Source organism: Sciurus carolinensis, chromosome 2, assembly GCF_902686445.1.
Source record: "Sciurus carolinensis chromosome 2, mSciCar1.2, whole genome shotgun sequence".
In the NCBI taxonomy this organism is placed as follows: Eukaryota; Metazoa; Chordata; class Mammalia; order Rodentia; family Sciuridae; genus Sciurus; species Sciurus carolinensis.
In genome coordinates, this window is record NC_062214.1 from 172,461,570 (window position 1) to 172,480,477 (window position 18,908).

The 18,908-nt window shown below is 36.5% G+C and overlaps 1 protein-coding gene and 1 pseudogene across 2 annotated transcripts in view; one reads left to right on the forward strand and one right to left on the reverse strand.

Annotated features, from left to right (window-relative positions):
- The first annotated feature begins 164 nt into the window (after window positions 1–164).
- Window positions 165–18,908, forward strand: part of Lin52 (lin-52 DREAM MuvB core complex component) — a 106,924-nt gene continuing 88,180 nt past the window's right edge. Inside the window, exons 1-5 of one of the 2 annotated variants that reach the window (XM_047542505.1) lie at window positions 165–355; window positions 5,915–5,983; window positions 8,574–8,611; window positions 11,274–11,340; window positions 13,697–13,780. In XM_047542505.1, the coding sequence (XP_047398461.1) occupies window positions 325–355; window positions 5,915–5,983; window positions 8,574–8,611; window positions 11,274–11,340; window positions 13,697–13,780 (289 nt within the window). In that variant the 5' untranslated portion in view covers window positions 165–324. Of the gene's footprint in view, window positions 356–5,908; window positions 5,984–8,573; window positions 8,612–11,273; window positions 11,341–13,696; window positions 13,781–18,908 lie in introns of both variants that reach the window. The other variant, XM_047542504.1, reaches the window with a different exon arrangement.
- Window positions 7,533–7,824, reverse strand: LOC124974109 (mitochondrial import inner membrane translocase subunit TIM14-like; annotated as a pseudogene).

Consider the following 18,908-nt stretch of genomic DNA (forward strand, 5'->3'; position numbering starts at 1 on the left):
GATAGGGAGACGCCCCTGACTTGGGTACTCTATTCTGAGCACACGGGGAAAACGCCCCCTAACCGGGAGCCACGATTGGCCACGGGCACGACCCAGGCCCCACCCCCTCACTAAGGAAAGTAAATAGACCCTCCAAGAATTTTGCAGTCACTTCACTTTAACAACAGCACGAGGGGAGTGACTATCGCCGAGGGCGGGGATAGGCAAATATTGCCCTATGGGGGGTTAACGAGACTCAGTCACAAGTTGGGGATAGGGTGTCTCTTTGGGGGCGTGGCTTGTGAATCCTCGCTTTCCCGCCGACGGTTGGCCACGTCACGTGACATGGGTTGGAAGATGGCGTCTCCCACAGACGGTAAGAGCCGGCTTAGAGATCTTTCGCCTGCAACCTCTTTCTTTGCTTCTCTGGGAACTTTTACTCACCATTTTCCCCTCGCACTTACACTTCTTTATTGGGCTCCTCTCGTTTCTCTTCACTTCATTTCCTTGGGATGCGTCCCCGTCTCCAGGTCCCCAGTTCTTCGCAGCGTCTCCGGGTATGCCGGGCGGGTGGAGGAAGGCACCAGCTAGAGACCGGTTTCAGGCAAAAGGATTGGGATCGCCCTGACCCTTCCTTAATCCCTTTGGGATGGGGCTGAGGGTCGCATAGGGAATACAATTGGGGGGAACGAGGTGCTTTCCTATAGTTTTCTCGTCGGGGCGCCCCATGGAAGTGTTTGCTCTATTCTGATTGAGCCGGGATGGAAGAGTCTCTCAAGATCCGGCTGGGGTTGGTGGCTGACCTCATCCCCGGACTGAACCGCAAGAGAAATATTATTCCTGCTTTTTCAGTTGCCCCGGCAGAAGAGAAGCGGGGTACTTTCTCGTTTTCTTGCCTTTGGAGTCTCAAGAGAAATGAGAATTGAGCATTTTAACGTAGTCTTGCATATGTCACAGCCACTCGTGTCTGCTTTACGCGTTGTCTCTTGAGGCAGAGTGAGAAACAATTTCTGCTTATACGTTGTCTAAAATGCAAGTCATTTCAAGGTAGCAGTTAGGGGGTTTTGGTACACTCTGCTTTAGTGAGGTTAGGCTCTTGTACTCATTTTTGAACTCGATTTTTCCATCTGTTGTTCGCAGCCCCACACCGATTCATTGACAGGTAGTTTTCCGTCCTCAAACATTTTGTGTTTGGAAGGAATCGTGGAAGTTTATTTCAGGAAAGATGAAGTGGAAGCCAAGGAGAGCTATTATTGGGTACCTGCTAAATGAAAAGGAAATGCTGGGTGCTTTGGGAGATGGAAGGATGAATCATCAGATGAAGGATGAATCAAACACTTTTTTTTTTTTTCAATTCCATTCTCATTTTAGATGTCACCTCCCAAAGAGGTTTTTCCCAGAACAGTTTTTGAAGTTGTCCCTCTCCACCATTATTCACTATCTTTGTCTCTTCATTGTCAGCATAGTTATTCTGTTAACTTTGGACCCTTTTATGCCTGGTCATAAATTCTGTCTATGAATCCCTGGATTTAGCATAGTGCCTGGTAAGCAGTCTTCCTTCAATTAACATTTATTAAAAGAATGATTAGATATATATAGAAATAATGTTCAATTGAGTCTGAAGTTTTTTGAGCATGGGGACATAGGGTATAAAAATTATGGATGTTCAGAATTAAAAGAGTTTGTTCTGCCTTTTAGATCCTTCTCTTGCCAGGAGAGGTGGGCGGTGGAAGGCATTTAAGAAGTTAGCTAAGGGAATGGGGACTTATTTAATACTTCAGTTTGGGAAGAAGAGAAAGTTCTGACAATGGATAATGGTGATGGTTGGATTACGTTAATGTACTTAATACCATTGATTTATACACTTAAAGAATAAAATGGTAGAGTTATGTTATCTGAATTTCACCACACAAAGTCAGTCAAATTGTTAGGTACAGAATTAATTGCAATTGAAATTTTTAATTTATTATTAAGTTTTTTTATATTTGCAAGTTTCGGAGATTTTGGAGCTGTGTTCTTTGTGTTTGATTTTTTTCCTTGCTTTCTCTCAATTTCTTTTCTTTTCCTTGGCCAAGAAGACTATTGGGAATAATATTTTTTCCCTTTGGTTATCTAATCCTCTCCATGGTTTCTTTTTTTCCAATCTTCCCACCTTCCTACCTGGGATTGAACCCAGGGGTGCTCTACCACTGTGCTACATCTGCAGCCCTTTAAAAAAATGTTTTTTTTGAGACAGAGTCTCACTAACTTGCTGAGGCTGGCGTTGAACTTTGGATCTTCCTGCCTCAGCCCCAGAGTTGCTGGGTTTAAAATTGTGCCTCATTGCCTTCAGCTGCCATTTTGAGTTTTAAAGTTTTCATTCTCATCTCTGTCGCTTATACCTTTTTTCTAGCCAATCTTTTCTTTTTTACTTTGACAAAATCAAATTGAGCATTCTGAACTTAAATGGAGCCTCTAAATAAGTATTTCAGCTGGGTGCACAGGCACAGGTCTGTAATCCCAATGACTGGGGTGGCTGAGGCAGAAGAATCACAGTTCCAGGCCATCCTTAGCAATTTAACAAAACCCTGTCTTCAAAAAAAAGGTATCTCATCCTAAACTATCCCACGGCTTAGCTCTTTCACTTTTATCATCCTAAACTATTCCACTGCTTTTAGCTCTTTCACTTTTATTTTTAGTATTCCACCTGTCTTTGCTTTAAAATTTAATTAAAATAATTTTGATTTGAAAGTAAGTTTAGGTCATCTACTCTTTTTTTTTTTTGATTTTTGGTGAACAAGGTACATGGATTTTTGTTTTTGGTAGGGGACTCATGTGAGTATATAGAAGACAGGGAAGTAACAATATAAGTTTAGACTGCATGCACTCTACAATTAAATGGTACAAGGAATTTTGTATATGTTCTGTTTTATATAATCTGTAGATTGGCAAATTTTTCTTGCTGCACGGGTTTGTGTAAAGTAGTTCTCTTTAATCTTCAATTTACCTTTCTGCATCTTTTGTCTTTTTCATGCTAAATTTACTGGAATTTCTTAAAAGAGAAGAAAATTGAAATGCAAGTTAAGCCGTCTATTAATTGAGTTTAAGACTCACAGCAGAGTCTGAGTTATGTCCCAGAATGCAGTAGTACAACCCTTATTGTTTATTGGATTCTAACCCCCCCCCAATAAGTTTATTTTTATTATGGTTGAGCTTCTCATTGGTGACATTTCTTGAGAATTTGAAAATCGATATTTTGTGTGTTACGTAGCTTTTCTGCTGACCAAATTTTTGGATGCTTTAAATAAATCAATGTGTTAGATGAGTTCTTTAACAATTGGAAATTCCCTTGGAATATTGGTAAAACAGATTCAGTTTAGATAAAAGCACATTTTGTAAAGTCTTGTGCATTTTCTGGGGTGAGAGTGCATATTTTTTTCCCTCATATTTCTAAAGATATTGCTTATCCATAAAATGTTAAGAACCCCTGGCTTATAGCATTAAATGAACTAATTTAACCAGCTAGCTTGCTAAGCACACATTAATACTCAACAAACTTTAATATTGAGTACCTGTTGTGTGCCAGGGGAAGAATAGAGGGCAAGAAAGGTCAAAGAATGAATGGGCGGCTGGATCAGGTAGAATTTTGTAGAATGTGGTAGATAGATACTTAAAGAATTAACTGGAAAGAAGAGCTTTAAGTTGGAGAATGACATGAACAGATTAACTTTTTTCTGGGAGGGGTGCTACTGGGGACTGAACCTGGGGATGTTCTACCACTTTCTCTAAAGTAAATGTGATGTTTCATTTTCACACAGTGGACCAACCAAGACAATCATCATACCCAATATGCTAAAGTGTTCTCTGAGTACTCTGGTGTGGTCACTCCCAGTATTGAAAAGACGTGTACTTAAGGGTTGTGATTTAATAAAATTAATCATTGTGTGTCTGTGTCTGTGTTTGTGTCTGTAAGTGTACACGTACGTACGTACATACCTGGGGCGTTCTACCACCGAGCTACTTTTTATTTTATTTTGAGACAAAGTCTGGTTAAGTTGCCCAGATTGACCATGAACTTGGAATTCTTCTGCCTTAGCCCCCTATGTGGCTGAAATTACAGACATGTGCTACCATGACCAGCATAATTGACATTTTTAAAAAGTAGTGTCTGGCTATTTTGTGGAGAATAGGTCTGAAGGTGAAAGGGAAGGAGTAAAAACAGGAGCAGGGATATCTATTTAGAGACTTTTGAAGTAGTCCGGGAGAGAAGTGATGGCTTCTTGGATACGTTTGATTTCGTGGAGTAATTTGGAGACAGGAATTATTGTATTTACTGATAGATTGGTTATAGAACAGTTCAGAAAAAGGAGGCATGATAGATGAATCTGGGTTTGGGTTCAGGGTATTGCAGTTTCTTAATTTGGCAAGGATTGGGAAATTATGGTTTTAAACATATTAAGTTTTCATACATGTAATTGGAGAGAGTTGTCAAGTAGCCAGTTGAACATATAACTCTGAAGTTCAGGAGAAAGGTTGGAACTGGTAATGTAAATAGGAAGTCACTGGCCTCTAGGTGATGGTAAAAGTTGTGGGACAAGGTGAAGGTAGGAGTGGAGCCAGCCTAGGTTATGACCTGATGGAGGAGGAGACTAAAGGAGGAGTCAGGGACTAGGAGAAAAGGGAGCATGGTGGTTTGATAGAAATGGTGTAGTTAGCAAAGAGGTCACAGAAGGGAGAAAAGAGAAATGGCCACTGGATTTAACAACAGGTCACAGTTGTTCTTGACAACAGCAGTGTATGTTCTGTCCATACGTGTAGGGACAGACCTTGTCGTAGGTTAAGGAGGGAATATGAAGTGAGGAAGGGAAGGAAAGATAGACAACTTAAGAGCTTCAGAAGTGAAGGATGAGGAGGAGCTTATGGGGTCAAGGGAATATATAGTTTTTTAAATCCCCATCCCACCCCAGTATTGGGGGTTGAACCCAGGGTCCTCACACATGTTAGGCAGGTGCAGTAGCTGGACCTCAGTTTTAGCTAGGATTATAGGTGAGTGTCATGATGCCTGGCAGGGTTTTTTTTTTTTTTTTTTCTATTCATGTCATGATGCCTGGCAGGGTTTGTTTTTTTTTTTTTTTTTTTTTTTCTATTATTCTTTTAAGTAGGGAATTGTATAGAGCTAGGTATGGTGGCACAAACCTATAATCCCAACTACTCAGGAGACTTGAGGCAGCAGAATTGCAAGTGTGAGACCAGCCTCAGCAACTTAATGAGACCATATCTCAAAACAAAATATGAAAAGGGCTAGGGATGTAGGTTAGTGGTAAAGTGTCCCCGTGTTCAATCCCCTGTACTGCAAACAAAATAACAGAAGGGAAATTCTAGAGCAAACTTGCTTGGTGTTGAGTATGAGTCCAGAGAAAATAGAAAATGAAGAGGAAGATTATTGAAGGTGTTGTACTTGACAAAGCAAGAGAAGATTAAATACAGATTTCTAGCTGAGGAGTTTATCTTTCATGGGAGCAAAGGATGCTTGATTGTAACTGGAGAAGCTGGAGAGTATGGATGAAGATGGGTTTGTTGATACTCATTTTTCTTTGTTTTTCCTTTTTTTTTATGGTGCTGGGCATTGAACTCATTGGTACTTTACATCCCCAGTCCTTTTTATTTTATTTTTTTTCATTTTGAGACAAGGTCCTGCTAAATTGCTGAGCCTGGCCTTGAATTTGAGATCCTCCTGCCTCAGCCTCCCAAATCACTAACATTACAAGTGTGTGCTGTCTAACTCAGCTAATTTATTTGTTTTATATAAGGAGCATTAGTAGTTATAGAATCTCAGATCTCTAGACCTCCAGTTGAGTGTTTCAGTTTATGTTCTTTGAGATTGAAATGTAATAAAATAGAAATTAATGTGTTTCCTGTCTTTATGTCTCATCTGGGTGTTTTGTCCTAGGGACAGATTTGGAAGCATCTTTGCTAAGTTTTGAAAAACTTGACCGTGCCTCACCAGATCTTTGGCCAGAACAATGTAAGTTTTTTAACTTTCTTCTTATCAGTATAGATGCATGAGAACCAGTACTCCCTTGGGAGATTTTTGAAGGGTTATCAAGTAAGCATAATGATTAAAGTTTTTATTTCATTGCAAAGGGAAGAGATTGATGTCCAAGGATAAGAATAGCTGTTTCATTAATTTTTTCAGAACATTGTATGACAGAAAATAAGGAGCTTTGAAACAATAATTATTTTTTAAAACTATATCTGTAATAAACATAGTTAATACTGAGATATATGAAACATTTCCTTGCCTACTTTAATCCTACTTTAATCTCTTATAAAGTTAACTACAAGTAATGTGATACAAATTGGTTTGGTATTTTTTATACTTATACGATAAGCAAGTATACACATACACACACACACACACACACATATAGGTACAAATATACAATGTGTACAGATAAAATATATGTAATATATATTAATATATTATACTTATAATATACTTTATATATTACACATAATACACACACATATACACACACTTTTTTTCACTTTTTTTTGTGTGTGTTGTACAGGGGTTTGAAGCTAGGGCCTCACACATGCTAGGCAGGTGCTCTACTACTGAGCTATATACCCAACCCTAAATAAATATATAGATTTTTAAGAATATAAATGGGTCATTTTGTGTTTTATTATTATGAATTCCTATGTATATGATTTTCAACTTAATTTATTAAACCTAGTAATTTATTAGTAGATCTTTCCATATTGTATGTGTAGGTCTGTGTCATTCCTTTAAATGTATTTTATTATATAAATACATCATAGTTTGTATATTCATATCCTATTTGGCAACATAAGTTCCTTTCAGTTTTTTATTTTACAGATTTTATTGATAAGAGCTGGGCATGGTGGGTGCATACCTATAATTTGAGTGACTAAGGAAACTGATACAGGAGCATCACAAGTTCAAGGCCAACCTTGGCAACTCAGCTAGACCCTGTCTGAAAATTAAAAATTAGAAGGGCTGAGAAAGTAGCTCAATGGTTGAGCTCCTTTGATTCAATTCTCAGTACTGCAAACAACAACAACACAATCTTTATTAATGAGTATCTGCACATCTTTGTGTACATGGAAAAAGATGACTGGGTGAGAGTGCCCATTTTCTTACGTACCAGCCAATTTTTGATGTTGCCAACCTTTATTATTTTTAGTTTGTGTTTCTTTATTAGTGAGATTGAACATTATTTCCCTTTTAACTATCTGAGGGTTTTTTTTTTTTTGGGGGGGGGGTGGGGGTGGGGGTGGGGGGAAGGGTACCAGGGATCGAACTCAGGGCATTTGACCACTGAGCCACATCCCCAGCCCTATTTTGTATTTTATTTAGAGACAGGATCTCACTGAGTTGCTTAGTGCCTTGCTTTTGCTGAGGCTTTCTTTGAACTTGCAATCCTCCTGCCTCAGTCTCCCAAGCTGTTGGGATTATAGGCATTTGCCACCGTGCCTGGCAACTATCTGGTTTTTATTGTCTTTTTTTTTTTTTTTTTTTTTAATTTATAATTCATCATATATTTACTTCAGTTTTTAGCTTGACCTTCTGATCAATCTTTAACTTCACTGATTTTTGCCTTGTATCTAAGGAAATCCTCCTGTGTCTGGGTAATTTAAGAGCATACTTTATTGATGAGCATCTTTTATTTTTCCTTTAGTTGTAGTAGAGCTTAAACAAGTGTTAATGCTGCTTCCTCTTGTCATTTGGGGCTCAAACCCACCTCTGTAATCATGACCGAAGGCAGTTTTTGATAGTCTTTGGAAAAACTGAGGTTCCATATGCCTCATGGCTTGTAAAACATAATGACCTGCAAATTCTGCAGCAGCAATGGTCAGTCTTAACTGCTCCCACCGTACTGGCCTTGGCTCTGCCTCAATCCCCCTGCCTCTACCAGTAGTATCATTCATCCTAATCCAGAGACCACACAACCAGGCCTTTATCAGAAAGTGACACAGGCTCTAGAAGCAAGTACAGATCTCCCAAGTACAAGAACCCTTGTTTTTCTGCTTTTTAATCTGAGTCCTCCTGTGATACATTTAAATAAGTAATTGAATTAACAAAACAACATAACTTAAAAAGGAAGTTTAAACTTTTTGGTAAGAGATATTGTATCTCACCACCCTCCCAAATCAAATAATTCCTGGTTCTTTAAAACTTAGTTGAGGCATTTTTTTTTTCCTATGAGAAGCTTTTCCTGCCTCCTCAATCTGGTTTAGATTGCCTTCTCTTTTTTTTGGCCTTTCCATGGTGCTTGGCATCTTGATGCATTTAAATAATTTTAGAGTTATTAGTTTATGCTGTTCTTCTACAGACTGTAAGCTCCTTGAAGGCAAGGCTATTTTCTTTTTTTTCTTTTTTTTCTTTTTTTGTTGTAGATGGACACAATACCTTTATTTTGTTTATTTATGTGGTGCTGAGGACTGAACCCAGTGCCCCATGCATGCAAGGCAAGCGCTCTATCACTGATCCACAGCCAGTCCCAAGGCTATTTTCTTAATTTTTTGAATCCTTTGTGCCTGAGCGCTCAAATGTTTATTGTATGAATACTTTTCTTTTTTCTTTTTAGTACCAGGTGTTGCTGAATTTGCAGCTTCCTTCAAAAGTGTAAGTAATATCTTACTTTCCTAATGAAGTGTATCTAAGGAAGTGTTGCTCCTTGGTGAAAGCTCCCATCTCTCATTTCTTTGTTTTCAAGAGTAACATGATAGCCTTCAAATCATTTTCTAACTGCAGCCCTATTAATCTGTTTATATTGCTATCACTTTAATGGTTGATAATGCGTTCCTCTGTTCAAATGCTCTCTTTTGACATTTTGTCCTTTGTCTCTTAACCTCTTTTCTCAGCTTGAAAGCTTTTAAGGTAAGGCAGTTGAAATATTTAATGTACTGATAATATTCTTTTTGCCCAAACTATAATTTTGAAGCTTTTCTCTTTTTGATTATGTGATGCATTATGGTGTGAACTTAACTCCTCCTTAGAGGATTTTCTAATTTCTCGTGTTTCATCAGAAACCTGAGAGAGGGCATTGATAAGAGCCACAGACTTTTCCACTTCTACAGCAGCAGGCATTGTGCTTGATGCTCTAAATATATTCTCTTATGTATTCCCAAAACCAGGAAAATATGATACTAATGTTAGCTAACATTTACATAGTGTTTACCATATTCCAAGTGCTGTTCTAAATACTTTACATGTTATTTAATCTTCACAAAACCAAATGAGATTGTACTCTAATCATCCCAGACAAGGATATCTGCACAGACTGGTTGTGGTTACTTAAGTTACCTGAGGTTATAAACTCTTAAGTGGAAGAATCAGGTTTTGAACCCATTATGGTCTCAGTACTCATAACACTATACTTAATAGGATTTGAGCCCAGTTTCAAGCACTGATTAGCAGTGAAACTTGACCTTTAAGTTACTCCCCCAAGTCCTAGGAAGTGGTAGACCAGGATTTGAATGCAGATCTGTCTGATTCCAAAGTCCAAGCTCTTTCTTTTAAACCATACCATTGGGGGTTGTGATACAACTTCCACTGTCTCTTACTATATTTTTAGCATTCTCTTATTATTTAGAGTACGGGGTGCTTGAGTTAAATATTAAGACTCCTCTTGACCTGAGACTTTCAGGTGCTGTGAGAATTTTATTCCATGGAAATCTAGACTTGTAGCCTCTTTCATTTATTCAAGAGTTGGGTGGGAGAGGTACAAAGTAGCAAGCAGCTTTGGAATCTGCTGTTAAGCTTTTTGTGATATGAGCAAGTTTCCTAACATTTTCAAATTTTAGTTTTTCATCTTAAACTACAGTGTAGAATTCTTAGAATGCCATAATGCTTATAAAACACTCTGCCTAGTGCCTAGGATATAATAAACATTATAGGTGCCTTACTATTGGATCAATTTTTGTCTAATAGATTGAGCAGGTAGTATATGATTTGATTTTCTTCTATCTCAGTTATACTTGGTTTTCAGTTTAGTTAATTATTTTGAGTTATAACTAAATATTTTAAGTTGTAAATATAAATAAAGTGTGTGTGTGTGTTTTAACTTTTGGAGGATGGTGTTTTTTAAAAACATGTACATACATATTCTGAATTTTGTTTCTACCTCATCCCAGGACCCTAGTTAACATCCCTACTAAGGATGAAAATTGTGAATTTGGTGTAGAACCTCCTTAGAGGAGGCAGCATAGAGGACTCATTGTGGTTTCTGGACTCTGATTACCTGGGTTTTGAATCTTGACTTCCCTAGCTGTGTGGCCTAAACCAAGTTATTTAAAAATCTCCATTGATTTTTTTTTTTTTCATTTGTAAAATGGGAATAATAATACCTACTTCATAGAATTGTTCTGGGTGTAAATGACGTGATGCAAAGTGTTTGCTTGTTACATGGTTAATATGACAGAATCAGGTGCAGCTGTGGATTCTCTTGCTGTATTTTCTCCACTGAACCCTTCCCCAGTCCCAGATATTCTAGATCGGAATATTTGTGGTATGGCCAAGACATTTGTATATTTTTAAAATTACATAGGTTATTCTCTCTTGTGCTACTAGGATTGGAAACTGCCTCCCAACTCAGAGTTTTTCTTAGAATAGACTTTCTTTCATAGTTTTAAATTTAATTGCAGACATGAGAAAATGACTTAAAATTCTAAAGTTTTCTAAAACTTCTACAATAAAAGTTTGAAATTTCAGGTGATGACCATTCTCTCTATTCTGTTAGTTAATTTGAGGTTTTTTACTTTCTTTTTTTTTTAATATTTCTTTTTAGATGTTGATGGACCTTTATTTTATTCATTTTTTTTTATATGTGGTGCTGAGAATTGAACTCAGTGCCTCACACATGCTAGGCAAGCACTCCACCACTGAGCCACAACCCCAGGCCCAGAATTTCTCATTCTTGATTCTTCTTTGTGCCAGAGAATGCAACTGATTATTGTTTCAAACAGTTCATTTGGAGGCTTTCCCCAGAATGAAATTTCAGTGCTGTACTAACTTGTTATGCATGAAATAGTTACAGTAGTCACACCAAGTTCTTTTAATATCATCTTTCTGAGTTTAACTTTAAAGATGAGCAGTATTATTTTGTAAGGTTATTGTTTGTAAGTCATATCTGAACCTGGAAAAATCTGAATTTTTTAACTTATAATTTGCCAGTATTTTCAGTCAACCCGAGGACTGGGTGACAAGCTACATTTCTTATAAGAAGGAAGAGTAGGGTCTCTTCATATTTTGTATGTATCTGAATGGATGTATTATTTTCTGACAGCCTATTACTAGCTCTCCACCCAAATGGATGGCTGAAATAGAACGTGATGACATTGACATGTTGAAAGGTAAGTGGTTCTGGTGTCTTCTAACTTTTATTTTTTTTACATGGGATCTCACTCTCTTGCCCAGGCTGGTCTTCAACTTGTGAGCTCAAGTGATCCTCCTGCCTCAACCTCCTGTTTGACCAGAGTAGCTGGGATATAGGCATGTGCCACAAACCACCTCCAATTTTTCTTTCACCATTCTCTTTCAAGTATTCTTGGCTTCAAACTACCTACTTAACCATCCTTAATTTGCAATTCTTCACATCAGAAATGCCTTTCTTTGCTTTTTCCATGTGTAGAAATCTACCAACTCAAGATTGTCACAATGAATTTTTCTGCTGCTAATTATTTTAATATTAAATTTATTTTGTATAATGCTGACAATGGACAAAAAATCTCTCACACAAATTTTCTCACTTAATTGTCATCAAAGTTCTGTTAGGTATGACAGTGCCCATGATTCAGAGGTTAACTAACCAAGATTTATTAGAAAGAGTCAAAATTTATACTCTAGTCTTTTAAGTCTAAACTTTTTCCAGTATAACACAGTGCCTTATATAGGATTTCAAAGCATATATTACTGTCATTACTATTGAATGACAACTTCTTAGTGGGTTAAGAGCTGTTTTTTTCTTTTTTTCTATCCTTTTGGTTTCTTCCATAAAGAACTCTAGAAGTAGTGAATATTGTGTTTGATAAATGATTTGGAACTCAGTCACAGAACAGAAATTTAAATTAAAAACATTAATTTTCCACTATTTATTTTTATCATCCTTCTGGTGATAAGATTCATGATGGTTGTGAAGTAATAGACTGAAATTAAGGTAAAAAATCTGGAATTCTTAAGCTATTTAAGCAGCTGAACAGATCAAGAAAGTCTGCTTATGCCAGATATAGATAATGACTGCAGCATGATAAATGGGAGAAAAAAATATCTTTATCTGATTTCAGAAGTAATCCATTGTTCTGCATGCTTAAATGCAGGTCCTTCCTCCAGCCTTGGAAAAAATTAAGTCTCAAGGGCATCTCAGGTTCATTGTTCTAATGTTCCAAACAGGCATTTATATAATATCCCATTGGCATGCATTTCCTAAGGAAACTTTAAATTTTAAGTGAGAGATCATCTCATTATGTTCCATACAAAATTGACCTGGGTTTTAAACCTAAAGGAATTGGGTCCCTTTTAAATGAAAATCTGGGAAAGTAAGTTTTTATTTCTAGTATAATACATTTTTTCTTGGAAAACTTGGAATTTTTTATTGGAATTTGATTTGAAGGGTAAGTTTGGATTTATATATATCTAGTCTTTATTTTCTAAACTTTGGAAAATGGGGAATGGTATTCTGTTGCTATTTTGTTGTTAGTTGAAATCTGGAGACTTATAAATGGAGATTGTCCATTTTGCAAGATTGAGATCTGTTTGTAGGACTTTTTCAGTGCTATGGCATATCATAAGGTTTTGTGTTTTAATGGTGTATACATTTTGTACAATAGACAAAATGAATGCTATAAAAGGATCCTTAGGATAAAACAGTTTGTTACTGTATTCTTGCTCTTGCTCTTGTTAAGTGGGAAAGATCGTTCAAGGCATTTGTAGAAGTGGAAAATTTCATTGGTTTCGTGTGTGTGTGTGTGTGTGTGTGTGTGTGTGTGTGTGTGTGTGTAAGATTGGAGAAGACATAGGAACCCATTTTCTACTTATTAATAGGAATTAACTTGAAAACCTTTCTTTCTTTCTCTCTCTCTCTCTCTCTCTCTTTCTCTCCTTCCTTCCTTCCTTCCTTTCTTTCTTTCTTTCTTTCTTTCTTTTCTTTTCTTTTCTTTTCTTTCTTTCTTTTTCTTTCTTTCTTTCTTTTCTTTCTTTCTTTTCTTTCTTTTCTTTCTTTCTTTCTTTCTTTCTTTCTTTCTTTCTTTCTTTCTTTCTTTCCTTTCTTTCCTTTCTTTCCTTTCTTTCCTTTCTTTCCTTTCTTTCTTTCTGCTGGTGTTGGAAATCAAACCCTGGCTTTGTTCGTCCTATGCCTGAGTTCTACCACTGTACTGTACTGCAGCCTAGCTTGAAAACTTTTATAGCCAGAATCCGCAATCCAAATGAATTGTTACTAGAAAACAATGGAAAGAAATAGTATTGAACTGGGCACAGTGGTGCATGCCTTAATACCAGCGGCTCTGGAGGCTGAGGCAGGAGGATCTTGAGTTCAGAGCCAGCGAAAGCCAGGTACTGTAAGCAACTCAGTGAGACCCTGTCTCTAAATAAAATACAAAGTAGAGCTGGGGCTATGACTCAGTGGTTGAGTGCCTCCCGAGTTGAATCCTTAGTACCAGAATAAATATTTTTTTTAAAAAAGAAATGGTATTGAAATAAATGATTCTGTTTTAGAACTGGGGAGCCTCACCACAGCTAATTTGATGGAGAAGGTACGAGGCCTACAGAACCTGGCCTATCAACTGGGGCTGGATGAGTGTAAGTACACAGATCACATTTATTTGGGATTACATGTTATGTATTCATGATGAGATCTAGTTACAATTCAGGAAAATATAATAGTCCCTTTATTAGGGAAAAGATAAGTGAATGAAGGTAAGAAGTCAGTGTATTTACTCTGTAGTATGCCTTTTATGACCGAGTATGCTGGAATAATTAACTGGGTTTACTAGGTAACACATTATTTTTCTCTGTGCCGTAAAAGCCTGTTGGAATCCTTCAGTTTTTAGTGAAAGAACATCAACTTGAACTAGCTTATGCTGAAGAGAGACTTTAGAAAAAAATAATATTTTTTTCTAAGTGTTTGAAAAGTCCTGGGAAGACTTTAACTGTTCTTTGTTGCCTCATCCTTGAACCAGTCCTTTGGCCAGATAGGAAGGAGCACTCTGGTGGACCAGGCCTATGTCAGCCTGGGTGCAGACACAGATTAGAGGGGTTCGTTTGACCAAAATCACAGGGAATGGGAGGAAAGGGTTGGTTTCTCAAAGGAAAGCATATATAATAGACCAAGAATGTATCAGCTACTATGAGTAATGCTTTAAAATTTCTCATTTATGCCTGTCTGGTCTCCATTTGTTTAGTTTAAAATTATTTCCTTACACATTGTATCTCTTCTCATACTAATTGTGAAACTGGAAAAGGAGTGAATGCAAATTCTTGCTGTGTAATTGAAAAGCAAGATATTCGACATGAATACAGTGGTTAGAACCTTGTTCTCAAGGGTTTCCTCCTGAGACCTTCATAAATTCACAGTCTTGATGGTACTATTATGATGTTTAATTTCCTTCAAAAATGCAAGTTTTGTACTAATTGGAGCAATCCTAAAAATCATTTTCCAAGCTATTTTTGTTTCTTTAGAGCATGTAGAGTATATAGTGGATTTGTTAACTTCATTGATAGAAATTATTTCAGCTTCAACATAGTGCTTTAAAAATTTAAATTTCTAATTTTTGACTTACAGTCATCACTTCCTTAGTTCTCTTTTTCCTTTTCTTTTTTCTATTTTCATTTTTAAATTTGGTACTGGGGATTTAACCCATAGGTGCTTTACCACTAAGCTATCTCCCCAGTCCTTTTTATTTTTAATTTTGAGACAGGATCTCAATAAGTTGCTCAGGGCCTCACTAAGTTGCTGAGGCTGGCCTTGAATTTGTGATTCTCCTGTCTCAGCCTCCTGGGTCACTGGGCATGTGCCACCATGGCAGACTCTTTATCCTTTCTTTATTTCCATTACTGTCATCAGCAGCAGTTGGCTGTCTTGTCTGCATGTGTGTGTGTGCATGCTGGGGATCAAACCCTGGACATCATACATGCTAGGCAAGCACTGTAGCTCTGAGCTAGACCCCCAACCCACAGTTGGATTTTTTACCAAGAAGACATTTTTTAATCACTTCATGAATCAAGGAAAAGAGACCAACTTGTGGTCTGCTTGGTTCACTTACTGGTAATTTACCTCCTGTATATCCTGGTGATTTAGTTCTTATGATTAAGGTTTATGTCTTGGCAAAATTACTAGTTACTAGGTATGTTATGGACCCTGTGGGTATATAATGAAAAGACACATCTGTGATTTTTAAATTCATGAATGCAAGACTTTAATAGAATTCCTTGAGTTTGTTTCTAGCTTTGGATGATAAATACTATAATCATCTTAATCATCAATGCTTTATCTGTGTCTTTCTTTTAACAAAATAAACTTTATTACATCAAGAGGGTACTATATTACCAAACTTATTTGTCAGCTATATCATCTCAAGTTAGTTGTAGCTGAAATTGCTGTGTTCCCCGATTACTTTTCTTTTGCTACTTTCCTAGTGAGAAAAGTAGCAAAGTATTTTTTCTCACTTTTAAAAAAATTATAATTTTTTTTAGTTGTATATGGACTTAATGCCTTTATTTTATTTACTTTTTTTAATGTGGTGCTGAGAATCAAACCCAGTGCCTCACACTAGCTCACCACTGAGCTACAACCGTAACCCTTTTCTCACTTTTTATTATGGAAAATTTTAAACATATATCAAAGTACATGGGTCATATACCTATGACCCCTCTTTGGTAATCAATGTATGGCTTATCTTGCTTTGCTTACAGTAACCTCCCATAATAATTTTAAAGCCATCAGTTAATGTTTTCTACCAAATAATTTCACATGTGGTTTTAAAAGACAAGGACTTTTTAAATAATATTACCACACTTCTATTATGCCTAAACATATTTTTGTTTTTGTTTTTGTTTTTGAGAAGGGTTTTTGGTATGTTGCCAAGACTGTTTCTGAACTCATGGGCTCAAGTAATCCTTTGCCTAAACTTATAAATGGACTACTCATGTGTACCACCAGGCCCAACTTGCTTGGTAATGCCATAAAGTAGCCAGTCAGGATTCTTATTTTCCTGATTTGAGTCATAAATGACTTTATACAGTTGGTCTGAGTTGGGATCTAAATAAGGTCATATACTATATTTGAAAGAATATATCTTTTAAGTCTCTTTTAGTCTGTCATTGTTCTATCTTTCTTTTATTTTCCCTTGTCATTTATTAAACCTAGACATATGTTGTATAGAATTTTCCATATTCTGCATTTTGTTGATTATATCCCTGAGGTTGTGCTTACCATGTTCATTTATCCCTGTTTATTTCCTGGTAGTTAGACTTAGAAGTTTGCACACACACATAGGCTTGATTTTTTTAATTTTTATTTCGGCAAGAATGTTTCATAGGTAATGTTCTGTCTGTTCATCAGAGGTATATTGAGTCTGCTTGTTTTATTTTGTGTGTTATTAAGATTAATAGTTAATAAAACAAGCTGACAGTAGCTTTAAATTTCTCCATCAAACGTAACACCCAGACTAGTACCCTCCGATTACTGTCTGGGTCCACTATTAAAGATTGTAAGAGGGTAATATCCTAATTCTGTCATTCCTTCTTATTGTCTGAAATTTTCCTATGAAGGACTCTTTGCCTTGCAATCTGTTCCTACTGGAACAACAGGGTAAATGAGTCTTTCTTTTTTATTTGTTAGTTTTTAGAATAATGAGTCAGTTTCGTAAGCATCAATGAAGTCTTTTTTTAATATAATTTTTTTTTTTTTTTTGGCGGTACTGGGGATCGAACTCAGGGCCTTGTGCTTGCGAGGCAAGCACTCTACCAGCTGAGTTATCTCCCCAGCCCTAATATAATTTTTTAATTTGTTCTTTTTAGTTATGTATGACAGGATATTTTGACATATTTATATAAACATGGAGTACATCTTATTCTAAATGAAGTCTATTTTAATGACTTCCCACAGAATAAAGAAATTGGTGTGGTTTTTTTTTTTTCGCTTTGTTTTAATTCACACAATTAAATTCATTATTACTATTAAGTGTTTATATTTTTAAGGCATTAGAAGTGAGGTTTTAAAGTCACCTGACTCATCCACCTTCAGTACTGAACCCAAACTGCACACTATATGCTTGTTTCTGTAGAGGAGTCCCATGAGCACAGCTAAGAGTCTTCAAAATTATCTTCTAGTTCAAAATACAGTCTTATTTTGATTTCTGTAGCAGGTTGTAACTGATTGCCATTTTCCTTGATCATAATGAATTTAGCTGACATAGAGAACAATTTTTAAAGTTAGAAATGGTAATAATTACATTGATGTGTATTGAACTTCTTAGATGCAGTCTCTCTTTGTTTTATTGTGTATAGAATATTTGCATAAAAACACGATTTTTTTTTTGTCCTTACAGATTATTCATCTACTCTAGGGGTTGGCTTTTACTTGACACCCTAATCTGGTGTTTCGATGTCTCAATCCTCTTTCCTGCATTAATTGAGAGGATGACATGGATGAAAAATAAGCAGTAGGAACTGATGAATCCCCAAGGACCAGTGGTCCTGTTTTCATGCAAATATCTGTGCTGATAAAGATGAGGGAAAGAAAAAAAATGCAAAAAATATTTGTCCTCAAAACGTGGTTGTTTGTCATTTCCCAAGAGCATTGTTAAATGTTAGTATAAAAATAATGTGAACCTTCTAGAGCTGCTAGTAGCCAGATTGTGTCTTTTGGAAGATGAACCTTACCTTGGATTTGAGTTCATGATTATGCCTCAGATAATCTTTTTGGGCTGAAATGGAATAACTTTTGTTATAGATGTTTAATATATTCTCAGATGATTGGGTCTCTTGGCTTCATTTGGGCATTTAATTTGTGTGAAATTTCCTTGAAATATACAGAAATTTAAAAGCAGTAGAACTCTGTCTTGACGTATAAAGAATTCCATTTCTGTTACTTTCACCTGAGTTCAATGCTCCTCCTCTTTTACTGGATCTGTATCAGTCACCTTCTGTCTGTCTCCCTGCTTCTCAACTACCCATTCTAGTTCATCCTGTTTATTGGCTGCCAGATGAATTTTTCTAAAGTTCCATTTGCTTCTCTTTGTCCTTTGCTCATGAATCATTACTTGTACTTCATGTCCAGTAAGATAAAGTTCAGACTCCTTAGCATGACATTCAAAATCCTCTATACTCTGGCCCTAGCCTAATCTCTAGCCTTGGACTTAGTTGTCCTCTACCCAAACACTGTACACTACCCCCATTGGAATACTCCTTCTGGAACACTACCCATATGTTAGTTTGGCTTCTGCTACTCCTTTCTCAGGAAGCCCACCCTCTTCCATGAACCTTTCCTTTTCATCCCTGATCTGAAAAGTTATCTTTCTCCTAGCCTCCTAAATTGCTCGGAGAGGAGTTTGTTTCATTTGTAGGGTACTTCTACCATTCTTCTCGGAGAGTTTTGTTATTTGTCTTATCTATTAGGTTGAGTGAAACTTTTTAAGGTAAGAGTCATATTTTGGGGCTGCCTTTGTAGCCCATAGAGCACCTGATGTATAGGAAGCATGTAGTATATTTACTGATTGAATGAATGACTAACTATTGGTGCTTTCGAATGGAATGACAGAATTTTTCTAATGAAGTCCATTGATTTAAAACTGAAAATATAGAAGCTGGAAATTGTTCTTTTTCTGGGTAGTTGGTGTTTTAATGAAAGTAATGTTCAAAAATCTTATGATGTCAGGAGTTTCTTCTCTTAATAATAGTGGATGGTTACACAGAGTAAATCATATTG